General features: G+C 42.4%; 2 protein-coding genes across 8 annotated transcripts in view; one reads left to right on the forward strand and one right to left on the reverse strand.

Moving 5' to 3' along the window:
• The window catches only part of LOC115192366 (nucleoprotein TPR), a 47,325-nt gene extending 46,837 nt beyond the window's left edge, over positions 1-488 (forward strand). For all 6 annotated transcript variants that reach the window (XM_029750768.1, XM_029750774.1, XM_029750771.1 and 3 more), the window contains exon 49: positions 180-488. In XM_029750768.1, the coding sequence (XP_029606628.1) occupies positions 180-232 (53 nt within the window). In that variant the 3' untranslated portion in view covers positions 233-488. The remainder of the gene's footprint in view (positions 1-179) is intronic.
• On the reverse strand, positions 29-23,533 carry LOC115192367 (proteoglycan 4). Of its 2 annotated transcripts, XM_029750775.1 has the most exons (13): positions 23,428-23,533; positions 23,212-23,300; positions 21,970-22,086; positions 21,483-21,605; positions 19,329-19,421; positions 17,600-18,022; positions 16,601-17,344; positions 16,055-16,141; positions 9,445-9,581; positions 9,138-9,294; positions 7,231-7,338; positions 6,652-6,780; positions 29-633 (listed from the first exon to the last, which is right to left on the reverse strand). In XM_029750775.1, the coding sequence occupies exons 2-13, from the start codon at positions 23,273-23,275 to the stop codon at positions 515-517; spliced, it is 2,301 nt and encodes a 766-aa protein (XP_029606635.1). In that variant the 5' UTR covers positions 23,276-23,300; positions 23,428-23,533; the 3' UTR covers positions 29-514. The 2 variants fall into 2 exon arrangements, with proteins under 2 accessions (XP_029606635.1, XP_029606636.1); XM_029750776.1 differs by lacking the exons at positions 21,970-22,086; positions 23,212-23,300; positions 23,428-23,533 and adding exons at positions 19,534-19,604; positions 19,721-19,795 and having other exon boundaries at positions 21,483-21,598.
• Positions 23,534-24,749: the final 1,216 nt, after the last annotated feature.

The raw sequence follows: 24,749 nt of genomic DNA on the forward strand, positions 1-24,749 counted from the left end.
CGTCTATTAAACATGTCCACATCCATTGTTGATGTTAAAGCAATTTTAATAGTCACGAGATAAAACATTGAATGTAAAATTGTTGCATTGTCTTTGCATTATATTATATAATGTGATTGTTTTTACATTGGTAAAGCAGACCGTTGTCTCATCACTATGTGTCTTTTGATGGGAACCAGGGACGTTGCCATCACGGGGTGTAACTGGGACTGGGAGGAGATTCGCCAGATGAACAACCAATCAGAGCTCCTGCCTTGACATCATCGCCATGGCACTACAAGATTGGTCACCATGGTTCCAAAGAGAACTCCCGCAGTCACCATTAATCGAATTGACATATTGCGTTTTAGAATCAGTTCTAGTCATGATGATCATTTCATTGTTATGATTAATCATGTTTTTTTGTACGTACAGTTAGCAAGGACTCTGCTTTCAAAAGCATTGTGGTGTTGGTTTTATGACTAATAAAGTTAGTGTGACTCAATCGTTTTTTGCTATTCCTGGCTGTTTTTTCTCAGACTTCCTTTGGACAGTTTAAAAAGTCTTTGGCTGAGTTCTTCTGGGGAGCGGCGCTCACAGGAGGAGTAGCTATGAAAGGCCGCTCATCTCTCATATTGACGTTGTAGTATTTGGCTGAAAGACAAGAGGGGAGGGGGATGTGAGGAAAATATGGGCTCACTTGATGTCAGAGTTTACTTGTTTTGACTTGAACCATGCAAAATATATAACTGACTAAAAACCACCAACCATGTTTTGTCAGAAAAACATGACATGTGGAAGGCCTCTTAATTGGCCACAGCAGACCCTGGGCCTAATGTTTTGTTTCTTTAGTGACAACCAGACGGATAGAAACACCTCCCTACTCAGTAAGGAAGGTCGGCTGCTGTTGACGGGATCAGGACCTAACCATGCTGTGCCAGCAGACCCATCATCTTAACTCCACCATTCCCTCCCTCGCTCCAGTTAGTCAGGCAGCCAAATTCTTTTGACTAATCACATCAGATATTTTTCAGAGCTGATCTGATTGGTCAAAAAAACAATGAAGGAAAAAAAGATATATATATCCAAATTGAGCTGCCTGTCTAAATGCAGCTTATGATCCACCCCACACAGACACATATGGGGCTCAAAGGTGTCAGACATGACGGTGTGTAAGGTCTAATCTAGAAATTGATTTTTACAGCAGACAGATCAGTACAGGGTTTTCCTGCAAACTAGTCTTAAAAGAATAAGCTAAAGTAGTGACATTGAATTAAATCATCAAAGAAAGGCTACAGGCTCTGATTTGGTCCACAAAAATATGATTTTGTAGAGGTCTATTTTACCTGTAAGATTTATGGGAAGATTGTTCTATTTAATTACATCGGTTTTCTTATTCAGTAATGGAATCATGTTCTTTATATATTGTCACTTATTAAGCATCTTAAGTATTTTTTTTTTTGTGGTCCACTTAATGGCTGTAGAGCATGAGTTATTTTTCCTATTATTATTTCGGTAGTTTTCCACGTAAATTTTATATAGTTTTTTTCAATATTGGTCAGGTACAGTTGAAGTCGGAAGTTTACATACTTAGGTTGGAGTCATTAAAACACGTTTTTAAACCACTCCACAAATTTCTTATTAACAAACTATAGTTTTGGCAAGTCAGTTAGGATATCTACATTGTGCATGACAAGTCATTTTTCCAACAATTGTTTACAGACAGATTATTTCACTTATAATTCACTGTATCACAATTCCAGTGGGTCAGAAGTTTACATACACTAGGTTGACTGTGCCTTTAAACAGCTTGGAAAATTCCCGAAAATTATGTCATGGCTTTAGAAGCTTCTGATAGGCTAATTGACATAATTTCAGTCAATTGGAGGTGTACCTGTGGATGTATTTCAAGGCCGACCTTCAAACTCAGTGCCTCTTTGCTTGACATCATGGGAAAATCAAAAGAAATCAGCCAAGACCTCAGAAAACAAATTGTAGACCTCCACAAGTCTGGTTCATCCTTGGGAGCCATTTCCAAACACCTGAGGGTACCACGTTCATCTGTACAAACAATAGTACGCAAGTATAAACACCATGGGACCACACAGCCGTCATACCGCTCAGGAAGGAGACGCGTTCTGTCTCCTAGTGACGGACGTACTTTGTTGCAAAAAGTGCAAGTAAATCCCAGAACAACAGCAAAGGACCTTGTGAAGATGGAGGAAACAGGTACAAAAGTATCTATATCCACAGTAAAACTAGTCCTATATTGACAACCTGAAAGGCCGGCTCAGCAATGAAGAAGCCACTGCTCCAAAATCGCCATTAAAAAAGCCAGACTACGGTTTGCAACTGCACATGGGGACAAAGATCATACTTTTTGGAAAAATGTCCTCTGGTCTGATGAAACAAAAATAGAACTGTTTGGCCATAATGGCCATCTTTATGTTTGGAGGAAAATGGGGGATGCTTGCAAGCTGAAGAACACCATCCCAACCGTGAAGCACAGGGGTGGCAGCATCATGTTGTGGGGGTGCTTTGCTGCAGGGGGATTGGTGCACTTCACAAAATAGATGGCATCATGAGGTAGGAAAATTATGTCGATATATTGAAACAACACCTCAAGACATCAGCCAGGAAGTTAAAGCTTGGTCGCAAGTGGGTCTTCCAAATGGACAATGACCCCAAGCATACTTCCAAAGTTGTGGCAAAACGGCTTAAGGACAACAAATTCAAGGTATTGGAGTGGCCATCACAAAGCCCTGACTTCAATCCTATGGAAAATTGTGGGCAGAACTGAAAAAACGTGTGCGAGCAAGGAGGCCTAGAAACCTGACTCAGTTACACCAGCTCTGTTTGGAGGAATGGGCCAAAATTCACCCAATTTATTGTGGGAAGCTTGTGGAATGCTACCTGAAACATTTGACCCAAGTTAAACAATTTAAAGGCAATGCTAACTGAGTGTATGTAAACTTCTGACCCACTGGGAATGTGATGGAAAGAAATAAAAGCTGAAATAATTCTCTTCTATTATTCTGACATTTCACATTCATAAAATAAAGTGGTGATCCTAACTGACCTAAGACAGGGCATTTCTACTAGGATTAAATGCCAGGAAATGTGAAAAACGGAGTTTAAATATATTTGGCTAAGGTGTATGTAAACTTCCGACTGCAACTGTATATCAGGAGATTCTCTGCAAATAAGTTTAGTTTATATTCATGTTTATTGATACCTGTTACGTTTGGGTCCCGTCTAATTCTTTCTGCAAGCGGTTCAATTGTCAGTGCAAACAGGAGGGGGGGGGGGACATCCCTGTCTTGTGCCACTTTCTAAAGACATTGCATCAGATAATGTGTTATGTGTATGTTTGCTTTGGGACATTTTTATGGATTTTTATAAAATGTATTATTTCAGCTGGAAAGTTGAAAGATTCCAAAGTTTTGAATAGAAAGCCTTTTTGGCATACAGCAATTATTGATAAATCTATAGCTTGTTTTTTTGTGTATCGTATTAAACTGAAATGTTCTTGTATTTTTAATAAATCCTGTTTATGTATCAAGTCTGTGAAGACTTGCCATTCTATTGCTTAAGCTTATTTTTGCCACAATTTTATTAAATTTATAGGTCTATAATCAGTAGGTGACTCCAGATTTTCCTGGCTTTAATATAACTAAAATAACTGTTTGATACATGGAACTAGGAAGTACTGGATTGAGTGACGTGCGTTGTCATTTGTGGAAATAGGGGCACTACTTTGTCCCAAAATGATGAATAGAAGTCAAATGGGAAAGTCATCCATTCCTGGTGCTGTTATCAGCGCGAATGTTTTAAAAGTATCTAATATTTATTTTTGGATAATCTCTGTTTTTAGTGATTCTTTTTTGACTGCTGATAATTGGTTCAGGGTTGTTGAGTCTAATAGGATTCACCCAGCTGTTTAATTCTGATTTATATAGATTTTCAGAGACGCTTTTAAAATGGTAATCACAATATTTCTAATGACCAAATGTGTATCTTAAAATTATAACTGGTTTATAACTCCTTTTTAAATGTAACTCTTGCATAATGGCATGGCTTCCAAAGTTTTTGTATTTATTTTCATTTAATACCAATTACCCCACCGAAGACACTCTTTAAAAAAGTATAGTCAGTCATAAGAGACTTTAAAAAAGGAAGATGTAAAATGAAGGGTGGTTTTAACCTTCCAGACTTGGAATTGTATCAAATTGCTTCCCAAGAGTTTTACTTGTGATATATATACACTGAACAAAAATATAAACTATAGAGTGTTGGTCCAATGTTTCATGAGCTGAAATAAAAGTTCACAAATTTTCCATACGCACAAAAAGCTTATTTCTCTCAAATGATGTGCACATTTGTTTACATCCCTGTTAGTGAGCATTTCTCCTTTGCCAAGATAATCCATCCACCTGACAGGTCTGGCATATCAAGAAGCTGATTAAACAGCATGACCATTACAATGGTATACCTTGTGCTGGGGACAATAAAAGGCCACTCTTAAATGTGCAGTTGTGTCACGACACAAATGCGACAGATGTCTCAAATTGAGGGAGTGTGCAATTGGCATGCTGACTACAGAAATGTCCACCAGAGCTGTTGCCAGAGAATTTGTAATATATAAGCCGCCTCCAACATCGTTTTAGAGAATTTGGCAGTACGTCCAACCGGCCTCACAACCACAGACCACGTGTAACCACGCCAGACCAGGACCTCCACATCCGGTTTCTTCACCTGCGGTATCGTCTGACACCAGCCACCCGGACAGCTAATGAAACCGGAGTATTTCTGTCTGTAATAAAGCCCTTTTGTGTGGAAAAATGTATGCTGATTGGCTGGGTCAGCTCCCCAGTGGGTGGGCCTATGCCCTTCCAGGCCCACCCGTGGCTGTGCCCCTGCCCAGTCATGTGAAATCCATTGATTAGGGCCTAATTAATTAATTTTATTTGACTGATTTTTTTACATGAACTGTGACTCAGTAAAATCGTTGCATTTATATTTTTGTTCAGTATAGTTAAATGCACTAAATAGTAACAATGGGTACATCCTGAAGATGCCGGTACCGGAGCACCAAGATGAGCGGTACCGGAGCGCCAAGTCTAGGTCCAAAATGCTCCTTAACAGCTTCTACCCCCAATCCATGAGACTGTTGAATAGTTCATCAAATGGCTACCCGGACTGTTTTGTATTGACCCCCCACTTTTATTTACGCTGCTGCTACTTAAAGTTTATTATCTATGCATAGTCACTTTACCTCTACCTCCACCTACATGTACATATTACCTCAAATAACCTGTACCCCCGCACATTGACTCGGTACTGGTGCCCCCTGTATATAGCCTCGTTATTGTGTTACTTTTTAAAACTTTTGTTTATTTAGTAAATATTTTCTTAACTCTTTTTCTCTCAAAACTGTATTGTTGGTTAAAGGCTTGTAAGTAAGCATTTCACAGTAAAGTCTACACCTGTTGTATTTGGTGCATGTGACAAACAACATTTGATTTGATGATGCGCATGCGCATCCTCAGAATTTTTTTTATGTGTCTATTTTCAAAGGATAAGGCTATGAACATTACCTTCATAGTTAAGAAAACTATAACAATATGGAAGAAAATGAAATGTATTCTACAAGAACCAATATAATTCAAAACACATCCTTATGGAACAATCCTTAGATAGCTTTTCAGAATTCCTCAATAAATTGGTCCACATGGAAAACTAAAGGCATAGAAAATGACTTGGTCATTAGATTCTTTTTTAAATTTCCATGACAGCTTTAAAAAGCAATTTTGGATTGACCAATGTAGATATTTTCAAATACATGCAAAGTTGATTTGAAATCTTTTGGAGATGAGAGAAATCTTGAGGGAATCCTATTTGAGTCAGAAAAGGATGTTCATATGATAGGTAAGCTATACCTAACCTTGCAGAGAGCCTATCCAACTGACAATCTCTTAAGGAAAAAAATGTGAACTACTGGAACCAAGACTTAAAAAGAACTGATATTGGCACAAGATAGAGTCAATGTTGGAACATACTATAACTAACGAGATTACAGTTAATGAAAATGTATAGAATGTATTATACAAGAGACAAAATTCACATTCTACAGCACAACGGCAGTCATGTCTGAAGTGTAAAACTAATAATGACTCAATAATCCATGCCTTCTGGGAATGTTATAAGGTCCAAAGTTACATTTTTTTTGCTGTCGGTAGTATTACAATGTAAATTTACTTTGAATCCTTTTGTCTACATATTTCAAGACATGGCATATGAGGGTGCAGTGAGATACCCGATGGGTTGGATGATACTTCTCTCGTCAATCACCTTTAAAAATACGTATACATAAACTGGAAATCAACCAATCCGCCGTCATTAACACAATGGGAAGGTCAAGTGATTTATTATCAAAAAATTTAAAGGGTGTGGGCTACGGAGAGAAACAAAATGGTACCGTTTGAGGCCATGTGGCATAAAGTGATGCGGGCGCTGGAGATGGGGGTGTGTGCTAGCGGGTCTGGGCAGGTGTGATGTAGTTGACGTTTGTATGATGCTGTCGTTTGTATGTGTATGTTTTGTATTGTTTATAAAAATAAATATAATCTCATTAAAAAAAAATATGATTTTGTGTCTGGGCTAAATACTTACAGCGTGAGAGGAGGTAGTAGTTGTATCCCTCAGGTTTCCTGTGGGTGGGGATGGACACGGCGGAGGTCACGGTGGAGGGGAAGCCTCTCCAGGTCAGACGGATGTTGATCTCCTGTCCCAGCAGAGACACTGAGAGGAGAGACACAGTTCAGTTTAGAGATTGACAAATCATCAATATTATTGATGATGGTTGTGATGTTTGAAATGTAAAGTTTATGGTCTAGGAGTCTGATTGTTGGAGTAAAATGTCATGGACTGAATTGTGTGTCATTGCAGGCAGTCCGTTTACTTTTCGTGACTCATTAAAAATAACATTGTGTTGTGACACTACACTGATTCTGCACCCCCACAATCTGTGCTGCTTGTTTTCCCTGAACTACCTGTTTACATACAGTGAACCTTGTTCCCTCTCTTTCATCTCTCTCTCTCTGCGAGTCATCTTTATAGATAAAATGTGGCTGAACTCAAATATAACCTTACCTAAAACCTGACCAGTTTCTCATGTTTTCACCACTACTTCAGTCTGACAAATTGTTCAGTGAAAGGACTGAAAAGGTCAAAATGTGGGCGGCTCATTACCTGCTTGTCTGGCAATGCGGTTGTGTACGGTATAAACAGAGTAGTGGGCCTTCCTATTACATGTAGGGCTGGTGCCAGACTGGTAGGAATACTTCTGCACCAAGCCTCCTGAATAGACAATAATACAGATATCAGACATGCTAACTCAGGATACTACAGATGGCATGAGCATGCTTGTTTATGTTATGCTTTACCTGAGACAGTCGAAACCTAAGTGAATCTGTTATCACTGGCAGAGCATATCAGGGGTTAAGGGATATTATAAACTGGGTGGTTCGAGCCCTGACTACTGATTGGCTGACAGCCGTATTATAGCAGACCGTATACCGCGGGTATGACAAAAAAACTGGTTAAGTTGGTAACCAGTTTATAATAACAATAAGGCACCTCAGGGGTTTGTGGTATATGGCAAATATACCACGGCTAAGGGCTGTGTCCAGGCACTCCGCGATGCGTCTTGCATAAGAACAGCCCTTAGCCGTGGTATATTGGCCATATACCACACACCCTCGTGCCTTATTGATTAAATAAACATTATGTTCTCTGGAAAATAATGAACGATGTGGAAGGTGTGAACTTACCTTCCACCGAGTTGCATTATTTGTTTGAATGTTAATTATTTTCCAGAGAACGCAAAAAGGCCCGAGTTGATTATCCCTTTTAAGCCATGGCTATAATTTAACACATTTGCAGGTAGAAATGTGTTCATTTGCAGGTAGAAATGTGTTCAACATCCACTGAAGTAGCTACTACCAAGTTTACGAGATAGCTACAGTAGTTGCCTTGGTAACCAAACAAACAGACTTTCTAGTTTAGCTAATCAAACATCGAATTCAACAATGCCAATCATGTTTTCAATTTGACTTTTGCTTTCAAAAGCAGCTCAAAATAGAACATGTAAGAATGAACTATAGCCATTGAATTCTACCGGTCTTATATATCGTGCGTGATACAGAAATAATGCATGCTCTAGCATGCCCTTCAAGCCAATGAGAAACGTGTATTCAACAGTGCGATGGTATAATTAAGCAATAAGGTCTGAGGGGGTGTGGTATATGGCCAATGTACCAGACTAAGGGTTGCTCTAGCACGACGCAACACGGAGTGCCTGGATTCAGCCCTTAGCCGTGGTATATTGGCCATATACCACAAACCCCCGAGGTGCCTTATTGCTATTATAAACTACCGTAGTTGAACACACTTCTACCCTCCAAATGAACACATTTCTAGTAGCATGTGTGTAAATTATAAACTGGGTGGTTTGAGTCCTGAATGCTGATTGGCTGACAGCCGTGGCATTGCAGACCGTATACCACGGGTTTGACAAAACATTTATTTTACTGTTCTAATTACGATGGTAACCAGTTTATAATAGCAATAAGGCACCATGGGGGTTTGTGGTATATGGCCAATATATCACGACTATCCAGGCACGCCGCGTTGCATTGTGCTTAAGAACAGTCCTTAGCCATGGTATATTGTCCATATACCACAACCCCTCGGCCTTATTGCTTAATTATAGCCTTGGTATGAAAGGGATAATCAACTCGGGGCTGTAAGCGTTCTCTGGAAAATACTGCAAGTTCGTGGAAGGTTAGTTCCACTCCGCTAACACACCTTTCACATTGTTCTTTATTTTCCATAGAACGCATAGCCCTTCATTGATTATCCCTTACATAATGGGCTAGTACTGTGTAAGTAGTGCAAAGGAGGTTGGTGGCACCTTAATTGGGGAGGACGGCCTCGTGGTAATGGCTGGAGTGGAATCAGTGGAATGGTATCAAATACACCAAACATGGTTTCTATGCGTTTGATGCCATTCCATTCGCTCCATTCCAGACATTATTATGAGCCGTCCTCCCCTCAGCAGCCTCCACTGAAGTAGTTTGGCTATAGAGATCAGTCACCTCTCTTGAAGAAGTAGACAGACTCTTTCCTCTTGCGGTACTCAGGCACAGACAGGGCAGCTGTGATCTGACCTTGCAGCCCATTGAATCCCACACTGATCAGCTTGGGGAAGCCCATGTCCATCATGCTGTTCTCAAACCTCCAGTAGCTAGCACCCTGCGGAGGGGACAGCACACACACACACACACACACACACACACACACACACATATATTTGTTTTAATTCTGTCTATCACCTCCACTTAATGTAGTGTAGAAGTCTTATAGCACACAATAGGCTTAGGATAGTCACAAGTTGTACTGTACCTTGAAGAAGTATGTCTTGCCCTGGCAGTTGCAGCGGGTGAAGACGGTGTCAATGGGAGAAGGGACTCCCCACACGTCTGTTATCCGTTGGGCAGGTCCAGGCATCCTGTTACTATCCATGACCCAGAAATAGTGTCCTACAAGGGAAGCAACACTGGTACTTGCATCTGCATCTTGTCTTCAATCACTTTTCATCCTCAATGTATCCTCTATAGCCTTCAAACTCAACTCTGGACCTCGAAGCCAGTTCCATTGCATTTTTTCATTGCTCCCCTCTAATCAGGGACTGATTTAGACCTGGGACACCAGGTGTGTGCAATTAATTATCAGGTACAACAGAAAACCAGCAGGCTCGCTCCAGACCTTGTAGGGTAAGAGTTGAATACCCCTGCTCTATAGTCTATATTAGGGGTATTACATTCTGAGCCTGGAGGTCTGGAGTAATGCTAGTTTTCTGTTATACCTGATAATTAATTGCACCCAACTGGTGTCCCAGGTCTAAATCAGTCCTTCATTAGAGGGGAAGAGTGGAAATCAGCAGTGCTATGGAACTGGCTTCAAGGTCCAGATTTGAATTTTCCTGGTCTATTTAATACATGGTGTTGTTTTAATAAACTGTAGTTAACTCTCTATACCCTCATGTCTCAATTTAGAAAATTGTCTTGGGTTCGAAAAACAATCAAATTGTCACATCTATAGAAAGCAAATAAGAGCTGAAGGACAGTCCACTCACAATATTTTTGCATCATTGAATATTCAGGGTGCCGTCTGAGAGGGCAAACCCAACATCTGGTGTGTTTGCCACATAGACTTAATTATCTACACCAAGCCGTTCATGCTCTCTGTAGCCGATGTGAGTAAGACCTTTTAACAGGTCAACATTCACAAGGCTGCAGGGCCAGACGGATAACCAGGACGTGTACTCAGAGCATGCACTGACCTACTGACAAGTGTTTTCACTGACATTTTCAACCTGTCCCTGACCGAGTCTGTAATACCTACATGTTTCAAGCAGACCACCATAGTCCCTGTGCCCAAGAACACTGAGGTAACCTGCCTAAATGACTACCGACCCATAGCACTCACATCTGTAGCTATGAAGTGCTTAGAAAGGCTGGCCATGGCTCACATCAACACCATTATCCCAGAAACCCTGGACCCATTCCAATTTGCATACCGCCCCAACATAATCACAGATGACACAATCTTTATTGCACTCCACACTGCCCTTTACCACCTGTACAAAAGGAACACCTACGTGAGAATGCTGTTCATTGACCACAGCTCAGCGTTCAACACCATAGTGCCCTCAAAGCTCATCACTAAGTTAAGGACCCTGGGACTAAACACCTCCCTCTGCAACTGGATCTGGACTTCCTGATGGGCCGTCCCCAGGTGGTAAGGGTAGGCAACAACATCTGCCACGCTGATCCTCAACACAGGGGCCCCTCAGAGGTGTGTGCTTAGTCCCCTCCTGTACTCCCTGTTCACCCATGACCGCGTGGTCAAGCACGACTCCAACACCATTATTAAGTTTCCCGACGACACAACGGTGGTAAGCCCTGATCACCGACAATGAGACAGCCTATAGGGAGGAGGTCAGAGACCTGTGTGGTGGAATTACTATAATCAAAAGGAGAGACTTTTAAGATTTCTTCAAAACAATCAAACTTTATTATTTAATTACTGCAGTAATGGAGCTGGTCGGTAATCACCCCTGGATGTGATCACTGAGAACTCAACGAGCTGGTTTGAGCTACAGCATTTTATGGCAAAGTCCATTCTCCTTCAGTTTACATGACACACAACGAAAGTATGGAATGAGTCACAAGGTTAAGATTTGTATGAAAGATACTTATAATTCACAGCAGACACTATCTGCTGAAAAAACATGATAACTCATTGTGTAGAGACCAGTGTCTGGCCCCCCAACTCCATATTGGAGCCATCTCTCCCTGATACCGTATAGAACGGAAACATTAACTCATGCTCTGGAATGCGGTTTCACCAAAGACATCATAAATCTCCCAGATGCCCATCCTCAGTAGAACACACACAGATGAGCGGTCTAACAACCCCTTATTCTGTTTCATAAAACAACCATTTGATGCAATAAAAGTATTATAACATAATCTCGCAATTTTGCTCTCACACCTGGCAGTGTGGTGCCAGGACAACAACCTCTCCTTCAACGTGATCAAAACAAAGGAGATGATCGTGGACTACAGGAAAAGGAGGGCAGAGCATGCCCCCATTCTCATCGACCGGGCTGTAGTGGAGCAGGTTGAGAGGTTCAAGTTCCTTGGCGTCCACATCACCAACAAACTATCATGGTCCAAACACACCAAGACCGTTGTGAAGAGGGGACGACAACGCCTATTCCCCCTCAGGAGACTGAAAAGATTGGCATGGGTCCTCAGATCCTCAAAAATGTTTTACAGTTGCCCCATCGAGAACATCCTGACTGATTGCATCACCGCCTGGTATGGCAACTGCTCGGCCCCGTCCGCAAGACGCTACAAAGGGTAGTGCGTACAGCTCAGTACATCACTGGGGCTAAGCTTCCTGACATCCAGGACCTCTATACCAGGCGGTGTCAGAAAAGGGCCTGAAAATTGCCAAAAACTCCAGCCACCCTAGTCATAGACTGTTCTCTCTGCTACCGCATAGTAAGCGGTACCGGCGTGCCAAGTCTAGGTCCAAGAGGCTTCTTAACAGCTTCTACCCCCAAGCCATAAGAGTGCTGAACAGCTAATCAAAAGGCTATCCAGACTATTTGCATTGTCCCCCCTTATATATATATATATATACACTGCTCAAAAAAATAAAGGGAACACTAAAATAACACATCCTAGATCTGAATGAATGAAATAATCTTATTAAATACTTTTTTCTTTACATAGTTGAATGTGCTGACAACAAAATCACACAAAAATAATCAATGGAAATCCAATTTATCAACCCATGGAGGTCTGGATTTGGAGTCACACTCAAAATGAAAGTGGAAAACCACACTACAGGCTGATCCAACTTTGATGTAATGTCCTTAAAACAAGTCAAAATGAGGCTCAGTAGTGTGTGTGGCCTCCACGTGCCTGTATGACCTCCCTACAACGCCTGGGCATGCACCTGATGAGGTGGCGGATGGTCTCCTGAGAGATCTCCTCCCAGACCTGGACTAAAGCATCCGCCAACTCCTGGACAGTCTGTGGTGCAACGTGGCGTTGGTGGATGGAGCGAGACATGATGTCCCAGATGTGCTCAATTGGATTCAGGTCTGGGGAACGGACGGGCCAGTCCATAGCATCAATGCCTTCCTCTTGCAGGAACTGCTGACACACTCCAGCCACATGAGGTCTAGCATTGTCTTGCATTAGGAGGAACCCAGGGCCAACCGCACAAGCATATGGTCTCATAAGGGGTCTGAGGATCTCATCTCGGTACCTAATGGCAGTCAGGCTACCTCTGGCGAGCACATGGAGGGCTGTGCGGGCCCCCAAAGAAATGCCACCCCACACCATGACTGACCCACCGCCAAACCGGTCATGCTGGAGGATGTTGCAGGCAGCAGAACGTTCTCCACAGCGTCACCAGACTCTGTCACGTCTGTCACATGTGCTCAGTGTGAACCTGCTTTCATCTGTGAAGAGCACAATTTGCACGATTCTTCAAAGTAGTGGCGAATTTGCCAATCTTGGTGTTCTCTGGCAAATGCCAAACGTCCTGCACAGTGTTGGGCTGTAAGCACAACCCCCACCTGTGGATGTCGGGCCCTCATACCACCCTCATGGAGTCTGTTTCTGACCATTTGAGCAGACGCATGCACATTTGTGGCCTGCTGGAGGTCATTTTGCAGGGCTCTGGCAGTGCTCCTCCTGCTCCTCCTTGCACAAAGGCGGAGGTAGCGGTCCTGCTGCTGGGTTGTTGCCCTCCTACGGCCTCCTCCACGTCTCCTGATGTACTGGCCTGTCTCCTGGTAGCGCCTCCATGCTCTGGACACTACGCTGACAGACACAGCAAACCTTCTTGCCACAGCTCGCATTGATGTGCCATCCTGGATGAGCTGCACTACCTGAGCCACTTGTGTGGGTTGTAGACTCCGTCTCATGCTACCACTAGAGTGAAAGCACCGCCAGCATTCAAAAGTGACCAAAACATCAGTCAGGAAGCATAGGAACTGAGAAGTGGTCTGTGGTCCCCACCTGCAGAACCACTCCTTTATTGGGGGTGTCTTGCTAATTGCCTATAATTTCCATATATTTATTTTTAAAATTGCTGCTACTCGCTGTTTATTATCTATGCGTAGTCCCTTTACCCCTACCTACATGTCCAGTACCTGTCACGGTTGTCGAAATGAGAAGCAGACCAAAGTGCAGCGTGTGTGTCGTTGCGATACATAAACATGAACTAAAACTAAAGCTAAAACTAGGTGATACATAAACATAAACTAAAGAACAAAACAACAAACCGTGACGCAGAGTTGAAACATACACTACTCAAAAAACAATCTCCCAACAACCCAGGTGGGAAAAACCCCTACTTAAGTATGATCTCCAATTAGAGACAACGAGGACCAGCTCCCTCTAATTTGAGATTATTCCAAACAAAACCCAACATAGAAATACAAAACTAGAACATAACAACATAGAAAAACTAAACTAGAAAACCCCCCTGTCACACCCTGACCTACTCTACCATAGAAAATAACAGCTTTCTGTGGTCAGGACGTGACAGTACCAGTCAAAGGTTTGGACACACCTACTCATTCAAAGGTTTTTCTTTATTTTTTACTATTTTCTACATTGTAGAATAATAGTGAAGACATCAAAACTATAAAATAACACATATCGAATCATGTAGTAACCAAAAAAGTCTTGAACAAATCAAAATATATTTTATAATTGAGATTCTTCAAAGTAGCCACCATTTACCTTGATGACAGCTTTGCAGACTTTTGGCATTCTCTCAACCAGCTTCGCCTGGATTGCTTTTCCAACAGTCTTGAAGGAGTTCCCACATATGCTGAGCAGTTCTTGGCTGCTCTCCTTCTTGGTCAAATAGTCCTTACAAAGCCTGGAGGTGTGCTGGGTTATTGTCCTGTTGAAAACAAATGATAGTCCTACTAAGCGCAAACCAGATGGATGGCGTATCGCTGTAGAATGCTATGGTCGCCATCCTGGTTAAGTGTGTCTTGAATTCAAAATAAATCCCTGACAGTGTCACCAGCAAAGCAGCCCCACACCATCACATCTTATCCTCCATGCTTCACGGTGGGAACCACACATCTGGAGAACATCCAATTTCCTACTATGCGTCTCACAAAGATACAGTGATTGGAATCAGAAATCTCACATTTGGACTCATCAGATTTCCACCGGTCTAATGTCCATTTCTCTTGTTTCTTGGCCCAAGCAAGTCTCTTCTTATTATTGGTGTCCTTTGGTAGTGGTTTCTTTGCAGGAATTCGACCATGAAGGCCTGATTCACACAGCCTCCTCTGAACAGTTGACGTTGAGATGTGACTGTTACTTGAACTCTGTGAAGCATTTATTTGGGCTGCAATCTTAGGTGCAACTCTAATGAACTTATCTTCTGTAGCAAAGGTAACTCTAGGCCTCTTTTCCTGTGGCGGTCCTCATGAGATCCAGTTTCATCATAGCGCTTGATGGTTTTTGCGACTGCACCCAACTTGAAGAAACTTTAAAAGTTCTTGAAACGTATCGAATTGACTGACCATCATGTCTTAAAGTAATGATGGACTGTCATTTCTCTTTGCTTATTTGAGCTGTTCTTGTCATAATATGGACTTGGTCTTTTACCAAATAGGGCTTCTGTATCTTTTGTATACCACCCCTACCTTGTCACAACACAACTGATTGGAACAAACATTTTTGTCATTTAGCAGACACTCTTATCCAGAGCAACTTACAGTAGTGAATGCATACATTTCATAATTTTTTTTGTTTTTTCCCGTACTGGTCCCCCGTAGGAATCGAACCCACAACCCTGGCGTTGCAAACACCATGCTCTACCAACTGAGCCACACAGGACTCTACACATTAAGAAGGAAAGAAATTGCACAAATTATCTTTTAACAAGGCACACCTGTTAATTGATATGCATTCCAGGTGACTACCTCTTGAAGCTGGTTGAGAGAATGTCAACAGTGTGCAAAGCTGTCATCAAGGCAAATGATGGCTGCACTTTTCTGGTTACTACCTGATTCCATATGTGTTATTTCATAGTTTTGATGTCTTCAATATTATTCTTCAATGTAGAAGTAGTAAAAATAAAGAAAAACCCTTGAATGAGTAGGTGTGTCCAAACTTTTGACTATTACTGTACATATTCCCTCAATTACCTCGACAAACCTGTACCCCCGCACATTGACTCGGTACAGGTACCCCCTGTATATAGCCTAGTTATTGTTATTTTATTTTTAGATTTAGATTTTCTTTACTTTAGTTTATTTAGTAAATATTTTCTTAAGTCTTATTTTTCTTAAAGCTACATTGTTGGTTAAGGTCTTGTAAGTAAGCATTTCACCTGTTGTATTCGGCGCATGTGACAAATAAAATTTGATTTGATTTTGATTTGGTCTGGCACTGACCTCTGAAAACCACCACGGTCCCGTTCCTCAGCGTAGTGACCGCGCCAACAGGACGGCCGCTGCAGATGTTGGTGTCGTTGTGTTCATCTGGAGGAAAAAGCCACGTTTAAAAGGAGCCACATGTGAGGACTAATAAGAAAAACAACATGGAGAATGTGTTAAGTGAATCAGAACAATTTCAAGTGTCTGACCATGTGTCAATTGGCTAATGTGTTTCTCCCAAGAACTGTTACTGAACAGCACACACTACTTAATGTCAACTCTTTTTCTGTTTGCTCTGTGAAGGAGTATTTTTTATCCAAACCACAGAAACTGCTAGACTGACGTGTTAGACTCTGGGAAAACTGTCACCTTTGACAGTTAATATAGTGCAGCTACACTTGGCAGGAGGAAGCTCTTTTCATCCAAGAGAAGTAATAAATCTCAGTGCCACCTATAAGAAAGGTAGGGCTGGCGAATCTACCCAGTAGTAATAAGTGCTCTACAACTTTGACTGAGTTTCTTTGCAATGGTATTAAAGTAAGGCAAAGCAAGGTCTAAGCTTACCTGCTTGGTAGTCCCTGGAGTTGTCTGTGCCCAGAGCTTGGTTGATATCCGTGAGGGTGTTTGGCTGGGTGGATTTGGGCTTAGGTTTCTCTGTGGGTTTACTGGGCTTGGTTTTCTCAGTGAGTTTGTTTTGGGTGGGTTTGGTGGTGGGGATGGGAGTGGGGGCGGGAGTGAGCTTCATGGAGTTGCTTGTCGTCTCCTCTGGTGCTGCCTCATCTCCTTCCTCTTGTCCCGCTGGGTCTATGGTGAGATGCGTAGCCAGATCTCCAGTCTGGGGGACACTGTTGTCATTAAAAGGATTTGGGGTGTCCCCTCTACCAGGTTTGGACTCAGGACCACTCTCAGATGTTGGTGCCTCAGAGGCCACATTGGGATCCTGTAGGTTCGAGGGTGTGGGTTCAGATTCATCTGGCACTGTGTTCTCAGATTCTGCCTCCTGACCTTCAGGGTCCAATTCACTCTGTCCTTCGGGTTGGAGTTCAGGGGTGTCCTCTGCAGGAGTAGGCCCAGGCTGGGGCTCTGAGCTTGGGGAGGCCTGGTCGGAGGGCTGGTCGGAGGGCTGGTCGGAGGGCTGGGGGGTGGCCTGGTTGGAGGGCTGGTCGGAGGGCTTGTCGGAGGCCTGGTCGGAGGGCTGGTGGGCAACTGGGGAGGCGGGGTTGGGCTCAGAAGTGGATCCAGGGAGAGTTGGGTCGGCTGCAGATGGGCTGCTGCTGGAATAAGGCTGTCCCTCAGGATCACTGGAGTCTGGAAAACATGAGATTTGTGTCAGTGTCAGATTTGAATCCAGATGACTCAAAATAATTGTGAAACATCTTATCCAATACAACTTCTAGGAACAGTGAGATAGGACGATCTCTTAAATGTTGGTATGTGAGAGATGGCTTGGCTATCATTTCCCGCACTGTGCCAATATATAATGCCATACATATAAACTGTAAGCTCCTAACTGTACATTGAATTTCCCTGTTAGGACAATAAAGATTGAATTGAATTCGTTACCTGTTGCTTCAGCGGGGGTCTCATTGGCTGGTTCGGCAGTGGAGGGGTTGGGGTTGGCGTTGGCTGCTGGTGGGGTTCCTTCCGAGCCTGGTGTTGCTTCTGTATCCAATTCCTCAGGGAAGGGTGTGTAGTCCCCCTTTAAAATGGCCTCTTTCTCAGGGTCATCCTCTGTATCTGTGGGTTGGGGGATAGTGTCCAGCGTGGGGTCTAAGGGGTCTGAAGAGGCTGGCTCAGTTGGAGAGAGCTCTGACCCGCTTTTGCTCTCTGAGGCAGGGGTTTCTTCAGGGTCATCTGGGTTAGCGGTTGCCTCTGGATCCACCAGACCAGCTTCAGGGTCCTCTGGGTATGGGCTTGCCTCTGGATCCTCTGACCCAGTATCAGGAGAGGGAACAGGAGGATCTGGCCAGGTCTCACTCTTCACATCTGTGGAAGGGAATAATGGCAAAATGTATGTACATTTTGAATCATTAAAATGTACATATGAGTAGCTATGTTGAGAAAATATCTTAATGTTTCTATCAACATCTTTCTGTTCATCCTGGAGTTCTGGTTCTGGGGTGAACAATGGCATAGGCTGGTCGTCTGACAAATCTGGAAATGAATTGAATAGTTTTTTAAATAACTTTGATTTATTTCCTGGGGTTGAGTTATATGGGGCATATGTAATTATTACACAACTCTATTTATTACACAAGTAAATGTTCCTGTTGTTCTAGTTCATCCTGGCATGTCTTGAACCAAACAGTCCACCAGATAAACTATGGACAACGAACACATTTGCATTTTATCGATTGCAATTTGAATGCACAGAGATACAGTGACGGGATCCTGAGGCCCACTGTTGTGCCATCACCTCAAGTTTCAGTATGATAATACACGGCCCCATGTCGTAAGGATCTGTACACAATTTCTGGAAGCTGAAAATGGCCCAGTTCTTCCATGGCCTGCATACTCATCAGACATGTCACCCACTGAGCATGTTTGGGATGCTCTGGATCAACGAGTACGACAGCGTGTTCCAGTTTCCGCCAATATCAAGCAACTTCGCACCACCATTGAAACGGAGTGGGACAACATTCCACAGGTCACAATCAACATCCTGATCAACCCTATGCGAAGGAGATGTGTCACGCTGCATGAGGCAAATGGTGGTCACGGCAGATACTGACTGGTTTTCTGATCCATGTCCCAACCTTTTTTTTAAGGTATCTGTGGCCAACAGATGCATATCTGTATTCCCAGTCATGTGAAATCCATAGATTAGGACCTAATGAATTTATTTCAATTGATTTCCTTATATGAAAGTTAACTCTGAAATTGTTGCACGTTGCATTTATATTTTTGTTCAGTGTATAATGACATTATTTCCCTTTGTTTCTCTTGGCTGGTGGGGCCGCGACAGACACAGAGCTCCTTGGTACATCTGGGGAGACTTGGCCTCCAGGCTCCAGCTCAAGTCACAGCTAGAGAGAGCTGCAGCAGTGTGACAGTCTATCCAAAACATCTGGGAGTCACAATCTCTATCATGTGCTTTATTGTTCAAGGAAAGTTCAAAATATCTGTATTTTCGTCAGACAATATTACACTATTATTACAGGGAGTGTTTTGACTTTGGTGTAGGAAGATGTCGGGCTGAGTGAATACTGGTGAATAATACATTTTCATTCTTATTTAAGGCTAAAGTGTTGGTTGTCAATCTCCTCAGTAAGGTTGTTCTGAAAGTACTGACCTTCACTTAGTTCCTCCTGTGGATCGGGAGTCATCTCTGGCTCCTCAGTTGGTTGGATCTGGGGAGGCTCTGGTTCTGGTTCTGGTTCTGGCTCTGGTGTGTCAATCAAGTACTAAATGAGTCAGAGTATCCAAAAGCAACTACCTTTCCTATTATAACTATCTAAAATCTATTGTTTAGAATAACTATTGCTTTATGAAAATACCTTTTGGTTTGTTATCGATTACATTATGGCATGAGCTAGTCTTCGGTGTTGTTGTACTGGCTGGTCTTGAACTAAAACAGAAAATAGTTGAGATGAACTGACGGGCTTCTGCATTTTAACATGCATATTTATATGAATATACTGCATGCATAGTGCCGGCATGCCTATCTTTAAATCAAAGCTATACCTTTTGGTTAGTCATCATTTCTGTTATTGCATGAGCTAGTCTTCAGTGTTGTTGTGCTGCCTGTCTTTTTGGTGTCTGTAATAATTATTAAAAGAGAAAATAGTCAAAACAAACTGACGCAGGTTACTGCATGAGTTTAACATTAACATGCCTATTTACAGTGCCTTCGGAAAGCTTTCAGACCACTTTACTTTTTCCACATTTTGTTACAGCCTTATCCTAAAATGTATTGTTTTTTTCCCTCATCAATCTACACTCAATACCCCCAAATGACAAAGCAAAAACAGGATTTTAGAAATGTTTGCTAATTTATACAAATAAAAACCTGAAATATGACATTTACATAAGTATTCAGACCCTTTACTCAGTACTTTGTTGAAGCACCTTTGGCAGCAATTACAGCCTTGAGTCTTCTTGGGTATGACGCTACAAGCTTGGCACACCTGTATTTGGGGAGTTTCTCCCATTCTTCTCTGCAGATCCTCTCAAGCTCTGTCAGGTTGGATGGGGTGAGTTGCTGCATAGCTATTTTCAGGTCTCTACAGAGATGTTGGATCGGGTTCAAGTCCAGGCTCTGGCTGGGACACTCAAGGACATTCAGAGACTTGTCCCGAAGCCACTCCTGAGTTGTCTTGGCTGTGTGGTTAGGGTCATTGTCCTGTTGGAAGGTGAACCTTCGCCCCAGTCTGAGGTCCTGAGCACTCTGGAGGAGGTTTTCATCAAGGCTCTCTCTGTACTTTGCTTGGTTCATATTTCCCTTGATCCTGACTAGTCTCCCAGTCTTTGCCGCTGAAAAACATCTCCACAACATGATGCTGCCACCACCATGCTTCACTGTAGGGATGGACCAAGTATCCTCCAGACGTGACGTTTGGCATTCAGGCCAAAGATTTCAGTCTTGGTTTCATCAGACCAGAATCTTGTTTCTTATGGTCTGAGAGTCTTTAGGTGCCTTTTAGCAAACTCCAAGTGGGCTGTCATTTTCCTTTTACTGAGGAGTGGCTTCCATCTGGCGACTCTAACCTAAAAGCCTGATTGGTGGAGTGCTGCAGAGATGGTTGTCCTTCTGGAAGCTTCTCCCATCTCCACAGAGGAACCCTGGAGCTCTGTCAGAGTGACCATCGGATTCTTGGTCACCTCCCTGACCAAGGTTTTTCTCCCCCTATTGCTCAGTTTGGCCGGGCGGCCAGCTCTAGGAAGAGTCTTGGTGATTTCAAACTTTTTCCATTTAAGAATGATGGAGTTCATTGTGTTCTTAGGGATCTTCAATGCTGCAGACATTTTTTGTAACCCTTTCCCAGATCTGTGCCACGACATAATCCTGTCTCGGAGCTCTACGGACAATTCCTTCGACCTAATGGCTTGTTTTTTGCTCTGACCTGCACTGTCTAAAAACCTGTTTTCGCTTTGTCATTATGGGGTATTGTGTGTACATTGACATTTTTTATTTAATCCAAAATGTGGAAAAAGGGAACGGTTCAGAATAGTTTCTGAATGGACTGTACATGCATAGTGGCAGCATGCCTATCTTTATTGTCATATGTCATACTATCATGTACCAGACATTATTTCATACATTACTTAATGTCATACATATTATTTCATACATGAAATCAAGGGTGCAACTTTCACTGGGGATTGGGGGGACATGTCCCCCTACATTTTGAAATTGAAATTTTATAATTGGAATGCGATACAAAACGAGGCACCAGTGTGCTCTACTTCACAAGACTATTTTAGGTGTCTTAGACATTTTACTAACCTTCTATGCCACACTGACTGTCGTAGTCTGGGCAACACTTTTTGTACCGTGCACAGTCAGGATCACAGTCGCACAGCCTTCCCCTCTTAAAGGATTCACCACACCGCCCTTTACATGACTCACCTGGTACAAAGAGATACAGTACATCCATTATCACACCAGTCATGGTTATGCTATTATAACACATCCATAATACCTGTATGTACATGTGGATTTTTATCATCTGAATAAATGACATGTCAAGAACTCTCATGGATCATTTGTGATAATGCAGGGTTTCCCAAACTCGGTACTGCAGACCCCAAGGTGTGCACATTTTGGCTTTTGCCATAGCACTACACAGCTGGTTCAAATAATCAACTCATCATCACGCTGTGGTTATTTGAATGAGCTGTGTAGTGCTAGGGCAAAAACCTAAACGTTCATAGACCCAGTTTGGGAAACTCGGACACCACTAATACAGTAAATAGATAAGAAAAGTTCTTACTGGTGGTGCACTGGGATTCGTAGTCAATACAGCACTCATTGTGAGTGAGACAGTCATAATCACACTGGCACATGTAACCCCTGTTATACTCTCCTCCACATTGCCCATTACAGCTTACTACACAGAAAAGACAACAACATAATGTATATTTAGTGTCATTCAGTAACCTAGCACACGGTCTCCCAAACTCGGTCTTCCCCCTGGATACACGTTTTGTTTTTTGCCCTAGCGCTACACAGCTGATTCAAATAACCAACTCATTATTCATCTTTGATTATTTGAATCAGCTGTGTAGTGCTAGGGCAAAATCCAAAACGTGCTCCGGGGGGGGGGGGGGGGGCATGACCGAGTTTGGGAAACCTTGGCCCAGCACACACACAGTCATTGAGATATGTCACAAGTCATCAGCTATGACAGCAGTATCAATATCATTCCAACAATAAGGCCTTGTTCCTGTGTTCTCTCCTCTCTCAGTCTCCATGTTTTGCTCAGCACAGACCAGACAAGTTTAAGTGGGACACGCAATGGATTATGGTCACTGTAGGTAATTACCACGTTTTCTGAGCTAAACTATACTGAACAAAAATATGAAAGCAACATATAAAGTGTTGGTCCCATGTTTCATGAGCTGAAATAAAATATCCCAGAACTGTTCCATATACACAAGAAGCTAATTTCTCTCAAATTTTGTGTACAAATTTGTTTACATCCCTGTTAGTGAGCATTTCTCCTTTGCCAAGATAATCCATCCACCTGACAGGTCTGGCATATCAAGAAGCTGATTAAAAAGCATGATCAGGCTTGATCTGATTTATCGTACAGAAACTGCACATCAAGCTCACAAAAAAAAATGGAATTCAAAATATTGAACCGATGTCGTCAATTAGTTGTTTAAAAAATAAAAAAGAACAGACTTTTCAGTTAATTGCTCAGCACTACTTGTAACACTTACAAGATAATGGCTGAATCATACATTATAGAGCCAGAATTTACTTTTTCCGTCTCTAGTCAATCATTTGTTAATAAGTCAATAGAATCAGAGCGTGGGCAAGCAGTACACACAATCTGTTATACCTTCCCGGAAAGCAGTTCAGTACACTCATGGTAATTTAAATAAAGAGAGTGACAACATGCATCCTTATCTCTAACTGACATTAAAACAATTTAGAATAAAACCCAGAAACACACACATAAGGAGCTGAATCAAAGCAATTTACATACTCAGTGAATACAAATACTCACACTGAGCAGAATTGAATGGGAGAGCACAAACCAGCAGAAGAGCAAAGAAAACTGATGGAGTCATCTTCACAGGTGTCCTCTGTTTCAGCCTGAGCAGTAGCATATCAGACAGAAAGGAGAGAAGAAAAAACATCCCAACTCAGTTAATTTCTATTCCATTATAATTCATATAACCTATATACAGCAATTACTTGAGAGTTAAAAGTCTCATTGTACCTTGAAAGAGTAACCCTCTGTCCAGATCTAGCGGAGTCCTGCACTGTGTCTGCTTTTATAAGGAATGGGAGAGAGGCTGGCTGCCGGTTTTTGTGTCTGATAGGGACCCCCCCCCCCCCCCTTATATATTTTGGGTCCTGGTGTGGTAGGAAAGTTGAACTAAACTCATGAGGCATTTATAAGTTATATTCTTCAAGAATCAATGGGTACCAATGGGTATCATTAATTTATAACTCCAAAAATGTATGTAGCAACTGCTGATTGCCCCTTTAAATGTCAATAATCTGGCCTCCAGAGTGGTGTCACTACAGACCCGGGTTCGATTCCAGGCTGTGTCACAGCCAGCTGTGACCGGGAGACCCATGAGGCGGCACACAATTGGCCCGGGTAAGGGGAGGGTTTGGCCGGACGGGATTTCCTTGTCCCATCACGCTCTAGCAACTCCTTGTGGGGGGCCTGCAAGCTGAGTTTGGTCACCAGCTGGACGGTGTTTCCTCTGACACATTGGTGCGACTGGCTTCCGGGTTAAGCAAGTAGTGTGGCTTGGCAGGGTTGTGTTTCGGAGGACGCACGGCTCTCGACCTTCACCTCTCCTGAGTCCCTAGGGGAGTTACAGCGATGGGACAAGACTTTAACTACCAATTGGGGAGAAAAAGGGGTAAAAGTACAAAAACAATGATAAAGTCAATAATCTGAAAATGTATGAACTCAGATTTGTCTCATTTTCACATATGTTGTAGCATAGACCCTATTTTACATTGTCTGAGCTTTTTGTGTTGTGTCCGCCATCAGATGAGACATACCATACTCTTTAATACAGGGTGGGTGCCATTTCAATCATAGAAATATAATTCATAGAAAGGACCTATCCCTTCAGAGACTGCAATTTAGCTGGTAACACCATTGACATTTTAATTAAATTTAATTCCACCCACCGTCGAATGTCAACATGAATGGGAATGTATTTTATATTGTCCATATTTCTATGATTTCAATAGGTTTTGGGAGATTGACAGATTAATTTAAAACAATGGATATTCCAACTCAAGTCATCATTCTCTCATGTGTGGACCTCCAATCATCTTTGTGGTACCATTTGAAAGTGGACATTTCAATGTTATTCATATCCGCCAACACGACAAGAGAATGCTATGTCTCAATTAATGGCAGGCACAACGCAAACACCTGAGATGATGTAAAATAGTGTCTAATGCCTCGATCACACCGACAGGGTCAATGTATTTTGGTACACCAGAAGTACATTAATTTCCAATGGTACACTGCATTTGCCTTGCAGCATTGTGTTTGTATTTGTATTTGTA

The sequence above is a fragment of the Salmo trutta genome, chromosome 4 (assembly GCF_901001165.1).
Source record: "Salmo trutta chromosome 4, fSalTru1.1, whole genome shotgun sequence".
NCBI lineage: Eukaryota > Metazoa > Chordata > Actinopteri > Salmoniformes > Salmonidae > Salmo > Salmo trutta.

Bases quoted from the DNA above. Each gene is read 5' to 3' on its own strand.
- LOC115192367 (XM_029750775.1), bottom strand. From the start codon at position 23,275: ATGACTCCATCAGTTTTCTTTGCTCTTCTGCTGGTTTGTGCTCTCCCA. The intron at 21,606-21,969 runs GTAAGAACTTTT...TCTTTGTACCAG, and splicing joins CGAATCCCAGTGCACCACCA to GTGAGTCATGTAAAGGGCGG. The intron at 6,781-7,230 runs GTAATGAGCCGC...CTCTCCTCTCAG, and splicing joins CCGCATTGCCAGACAAGCAG to TGTCTCTGCTGGGACAGGAG.